This window comes from Solanum tuberosum, unplaced genomic scaffold (genome assembly GCF_000226075.1).
Source record: "Solanum tuberosum cultivar DM 1-3 516 R44 unplaced genomic scaffold, SolTub_3.0 scf00068, whole genome shotgun sequence".
NCBI lineage: Eukaryota > Viridiplantae > Streptophyta > Magnoliopsida > Solanales > Solanaceae > Solanum > Solanum tuberosum.
The window spans coordinates 2,060,206-2,066,629 of record NW_006238994.1 but is presented as its reverse complement, the minus strand read 5'-3'; the positions used below and the strand labels follow the sequence as shown (position 1 = coordinate 2,066,629).

The 6,424-nt window shown below is 35.2% G+C and overlaps 1 protein-coding gene across 1 annotated transcript; it reads right to left on the bottom strand.

Annotated features, from left to right (window-relative positions):
- Positions 1–1,785: 1,785 nt before the first annotated feature.
- LOC102597066 (zinc finger A20 and AN1 domain-containing stress-associated protein 8-like) lies at positions 1,786–5,911 on the bottom strand. Its single transcript, XM_006345405.2, has 3 exons — positions 5,837–5,911; positions 5,614–5,670; positions 1,786–2,710 (listed from the first exon to the last, which is right to left on the bottom strand). The coding sequence occupies exon 3, from the start codon at positions 2,697–2,699 to the stop codon at positions 2,196–2,198; it is 504 nt and encodes a 167-aa protein (XP_006345467.1). The 5' UTR covers positions 2,700–2,710; positions 5,614–5,670; positions 5,837–5,911; the 3' UTR covers positions 1,786–2,195.
- Between the last annotated feature and the right edge of the window lie 513 nt (positions 5,912–6,424).

Sequence of the window (6,424 nt, the reverse complement as noted above, 5' to 3'; positions counted from 1 at the left end):
ATATATATATATATATATATTTAATAAAAGCAATTTATACTAGTGTTTTTTCACTCACTTTATAGTTCTCGGTCCTCTTTTGCCAAATTAACGCTGGATATTATTCATACAAGCAAAAATAGCAAAGATCCGATTGGCAAATAACAATCGTCGTCAATGCAAGTTCCTCTGCTTCTTACCCACCCCATGAACAATTTAATTTCCACGTTCTTCATGTGAAAATTATGATTATGGTGCAAGAATTGTTTATACATGGAATATAATAATAAATAGGAGTATATATTATTATAGTATGACTAATATAATACATGAATTGTTATATAATAACAGTAGAATATATCTTTTACTCTTTAAGCATTTTTTTTCTTTAAATACTTCGTCATATAAATCACATGTGTTGCTAATATATAACAATATATTCAGATAATCTCATAAAGTGGATTCTAAATATACATTGATATAACGCTTTGGTTATGCGAGAATCATTATAATATTCATTAAAACATTACATTAATTATATTGAGATCATATATCCTAATAACCCGTTGAACCAAACATCATACTTATGAAACAGCCCAGTTACTCGCATTTAGTGCATGTACAAAACTAATAGATGCATGAATTGCGTCTCATACACAAAAACAGTAGTCAACTAAGATATACTTTAAATAATAATTAATTTAATTATAATAAATTTACATGATTTGATGAATATATACACAAAGGGTGTATTTGGTACGATACGAAAGAAAATATTTTATAAACAATTTGTTTACTTATTTTTTTTGTTTGATACTAAGCAAATGCATTCATATATAATAGAGAGAGGATAGGGGTCTGGAGTGGTGAGGAAGGGGATGGGGTTGTATATGAAAATGAGGTGCATTGGAGAATATACAATTAGTGTGAACTTACGAAATTCATTTTTCCTTTTACTATAAAAAAAAAGTTGTTTTAATTTCCTCATTTTTAACGAACTTGTTTTTAAGAAAAACTAGAACATAAAAAATTAGAAAACCCTTCACTGCACACGCCCTAAATTCGAGAAGTTTTCCAGAGCCTAAGAGAACAAGAAGCCACAAATCAAGGAGAAGGCTGAGAGGAGCAAACACAATTGTTGCGAAACAGGCTGGCTAACCAGCATTTGCTGCTGTTGACTGTTGTACTAATTTACATCATTTTCTCAAAAAGACCCAAATCCTTCAAATGAGGGGAAATAATGGCATGCCTCATGTTCATCTTTAAGAATGCGACATAAATTCAATCCTTCTTTTTTTAATATCAAAAGACCAACAAAAATCTACACCTTCTGTAAAAAAACACTTAAATTAAGATAAATGGTAAAAAGTGGTGCTACAAGATTTAGAAAAACAAGAATGGCCATTAATTCCAAGTCCAAGGCAAATAATGGAAATGACAGCTGCATTTGCGTTGGCATGTACAGATTTCACATGCAATACCACCAAAGACTTCATTCATACTACTTGTGTGTTTTCCCAAAGCATAGAAAGACAGTGCTGTCTTGAATGTTGGCAACCTCATGATAAATTTATCAATCAAAAACACATCAAAGGAGAAGAGAAAGGGGAACATGTAATCAGTGTCTCCTCGACACTGTCAAAACATGTGAACGATAACAGGTAACCCGCCTAATATGTACAAATTCAGCGAGAATTTAATTTCTATATACCATCAGCTCACCTAAAAGAAACTATATGTATCCGGCACTCCATAATAAGTGGAATCAATCGCCTGAAAAAAATGCAGGTTACTCGCAACAACAAATTAATACGTAGCTTAAAAGCTCTTTCACACTATTCAAAATATCCAAGATACACACACACTGTTGCAAAATAAACAAGCTCAATTGGAAGGGGGTTGAAGAAAAGGATTTGATAGTAAGAAACACTGCTTTTATACTAGAGAACACCAACTTCTATGGTACTAAAATTGGAATTACTACATGAAAAGATAAACCAAAAGAATGTCCATCACAAGCACAAAACAAGCACTAAAGATGGAAACCACAACATTTCTTACTCGATACCAACATTACAACCCCTCAAGTTGCAAAGATGCCTTATGACTCTTTCTCTCGACCCCCTCGAGATCCTAGGCACCAAAAACAGTAGTCACCAGACGGGTATAGAAGACATCTTCAATAATACTGCAGCTCATAAACTCAAGATGTTCCTTCATATTTTGTCAAGCTTTTCAGCCTTAACAACTGGGTTGGCTTTCGCAATAGCATCTTGACCAGCCTTATGATAATCATATGGACACTCATGTTTGTCTGAGTAGCGATGAGCTGAGCAGAAAAGATTCCCACATCGGCAATTGAAGCCGGTCAAACCAACTCGTCTCCTACAGGTGCTGCACCTGTTTGGCCCTTCCTTAGCCTTCTCAACTTGTACACTCTCTACTGGTGCCGCAACTTGTGTGGGTATAACCAGGGACTCTGCAGGACCTTCCTGCACGGTTACAGCAACATCAACAGCTTTCACACTAGCACTTGAACTTCCATTCACAAAGCTTTCAATAGATGAAGCAGCAAAGTTTGCTTGTTCTTGCTTGAATATCATATCCTTGTAGCACTTTGAGCACATGTTCATTGTTGCTGCAGTACCAAAAAACCCACAATTGTTAACACAAAGGACGGGAGCTTGAGGAGCTTGGCAGCCTGTATCATTTTGCTCCATATTGAATTTTCCTGCAACAAAAGGACGACATTAATTTACCATTCTAGCAACAGCCAAATGTGAAAATTCCCAATCATGTTACCCCACTATTGATCAGTATGTCCTCTTTATAGAGAACAAGCTGACTGCATTTAGCCAATATTCAGCTAAAGGCCATTAGCATATATTGACCGAGCCTTAGGATCAGAATTGTCTAGTATACCAAGTTATATTGGAAGAGCAAACTCCCAATTTCCTTGAAAGGCAATTGCCACAATTAACTATGGTAATTCATCAGCTGCTACACGATTTTAGACTGCATTCACAAAACAATGGTGTAATCCCACAGGTGGAGTCTGGGGAGGGTAGAGTGTACGCAGACCTTACCCCTACCTTGTGGAGGACTGCATTACAAAATGTATAAACTAAATCGATTAAATCAGTTTCTAGCATGGGGGAAAGGCAAGCTGCAAAAAACACCTTGAGAAAATGGGAACTCAAATATACCAAAGCTAAGTGTGTCATTCCATATGGGTGCATCCTAATGGTTTGAGAACCAAAAAATACCTACCTGCCAGTTAACATCGTAGCCAAAATACCTACTAATTTCATTAACCATGGATTCCCGCTACATTTTGTCTACCAGTTGAATCATGCCTTCAAAAACCACCACCAAGAACAACACAGCTATAGCCCCACCTTGTGTTGTGCCACCCCACAAATACATCAATAAAATCACCACTGGCCCATAGTCCAGAAGAGTTTGACATGAATGTACCCATTAAAAGAAATAAGAAAGGAACACAAGCAACATGGTTAGCATAGGGACACTGTTCCATTCAGTTGAAAGCCTGTAATAGGGGCCCTGTTTACCAAGGATAGTGCCCATCCTCCCTTGCTACCTCTTTGTTAGTTCCGACATAACAAATTTACCTCGCAGGGCATTTTTAAATTCAGGGTTGGACCACCTTCAAAGAATTCACTACCTTTGGTATAGAATTCTAGTATTCTACCACAACTAAATCTACCTTTACAGAAGACCAACTTTGGGAAGCCAAGAGCATAGAACAATGAAGACGTCCAAGATAAAACCTTCAGAGAGGTCAAACAGACAAGTGAGCAAGCTAAGTACTTGTATGGTCAAGTAAAAAATCCATGGTCAGATCTCATAAGGTTGAAGGGGAACTTTGCAGATTAACAGGACGCATCAAAAGGAAGTTGGGACTAAGAAGAACGACAAAGAAAATAAAGACCGACAGCTGAAGGCAGTGTCACCCTGGGAATGCTGAAAACAGATGGATGTGTTTAGGAGTTAGTGAATTGAAAGCAATCAAACTAAGCTCCGCTCTAGAGCAACAGAGATACCACCACATGCTCCTCTAACCTCGGCAACAAATAAGCTTTGGCAAAAAAAAAAAAGATGCAACATATTTCCATTTAGAACACTCTAGAAAACAAGGATTTCAAAATAAGTAAAGAGCAAGACAGAATATATGCATTACAAGTTTAGTCATCATTTGATGAATGAGGATCAAGTGGGAAATAGACAACTCAAATATGTGATGTGAATAAGATGACAAACATGGAGGAACTATATGGGAATGCTATGGAATATGAAGAATATCAAATAAACTAAAGGCAAGTGTAAAAACTGTAAAACCAACAACGATAGATGGAGGGAATGTTTGGCCTCGGAGACCCATGTAAGAATAGATCTTAAGTTATCCTAATACATGATCGAACACTATCAGAAATGATCAGATCCTGCATGCGGTTAGGATAACATGAAAGAATAACCTCCAAAGATGGTTTGATCATCCGTAGATACTCCAATGCAAAAAATATGGCTATTGAAGGTGCAAAGAAGGACCACACAAACATAAAAACACATAGAAGAAAATTATCTCAAAAGACCTACAGTTCCACCGGATAAGCACGGACTAACATTAGGTGCTAGTCAAGAGTCTTCTTATACTCTTCCTATTCTGTATAAACTTGATTGTTTGTGTTCAGATAAAGATCAAACTGCGTCTAATTTAGCAAATCTATAATTCTACTTATAGACAAATCATTTAGTAACCAAAAAAAAGCATCTCGCACAGATCAGAATACATACAACAGAAGTACTTGTGGATTGAGGCATAGAAAACTGACACCAATGCACCAAAGTCATTACCCTTTCTCCCCAATCTCTCTTCTAAATGGAAGACTTAAATACTATTAAATGGAAAACTTAAATACTATTAAAAGGGCTCCCATCCCTTCAAAGAAATCCATGATATCAGTTGAAAGATTACAAAGCTCAGCCAATATATTAAATCCAATATCCATGCTATGGATTAATAGTCAGTTTTTTATTTAAATTGTAAGGTATTTCATTCACAAAAGGGCATCAAGAAGATGCATAGTTACAACTTACAATGGAAGAAAAATTGACAAAAGAAACTGAGATAAAGAAAAAGGAAATTCCTTTACAGTTAATCAATCTAAGACAAGGGAACCAATAAACTCCATAAATTATTTGGTGCTAGATACATTAGCCACTCTAAGTAAGATTGGCATCTGGTTCTGATAGTAAGTTTTTAGTACAGTTTCTCGATTAGTGTTCTTGATAATAGCTATATAAAAAGAAGAAAAATAGATGCTTAGTATCATGAATGCCAGAGCTAGAGGTCTGATCTTACAAAACCAATTAAGCATAACTCATAGCAAAGGAACACATATATTTTGCTATTTGGTTGGTTTGGATTCAAGTATAGGTTAAACCTGACTGCTGAGTGAACTGACCAATATAACAAGCTGGACAAAAAAGGCTGCACCATGAAAAATCAGAAACACAGAAACCCCAAACATCTCAAATAAAAAAAAACTCAGTATTAACTACCCACCACCAAAATTCACTTTGAAACAAAATAAAAAGAAATACCAAACTCACCTGTTTGATGAAGACACAACAAAAATCCGATCTTTATAAAATTTTCACCTCCTATCCCTTCAAAAAGAGCAAAGAAACATATTAAATCATACAGAACACTACACGAATTCAAAAAATTCAAAAAAAGACAGATCAAACCCATAAAAAAACCAAAAGGGTGTTCAAATTTTGCATATTTAAACAAACCGAGCAAGAAAAAAAAATCGATGAAAAAAACACTAACCCTAGAAGCGAACAGGAGAAAGTCTAGGAGGAGCCGAAGAAGAAACTGGAGAAAAGAAAAAGAAATTTATTAATGTTATATAGAGAGTAAAGCAAAATTTGTACTTGGGAGGCTTCTAAAAAGTCGCTAATAATCTAATACGTGTCGAATTTTTATTGGATATCATAAAGATTTAGGTAGCTAATAGCCAATAACAAATAGGGAGTAGATGAAAAGACGGTGTGAGTGAGTACAGGAGATTGTTGCAGAAAGTTTTACGTGTTCACGCATGTTGGGTTTCGGTTTTGTTTAGTGGACTAATTTTTATTTTTTTTATTAATGATTTGAAAGGAGCTAATCATGTGAAACGTGGCATGTTATGTGATGTTGATCGGTTTTTAACCAACTAAAAGTGGAAATAGGTCGGATCGACAAAGAATGTTCTAATCGACTCGATCTATAACTAATTCATTAGTAATTGTTGCGAGTTAAATTGTCATGATTTTTTAATTGATTAGAGTTGTTAGTATAATTTTTAGCTCATAAGTTAAATCAATTTAATGTTGATTTTTAAAGAGAATATGAATATTAAATCAAATTTATTGAATT

Coding starts and splice junctions, on each gene's coding strand:
- LOC102597066 (XM_006345405.2), bottom strand. CDS start 2,699: ATGGAGCAAAATGATACAGGCTGCCAAGCTCCTCAAGCTCCCGTCCTT.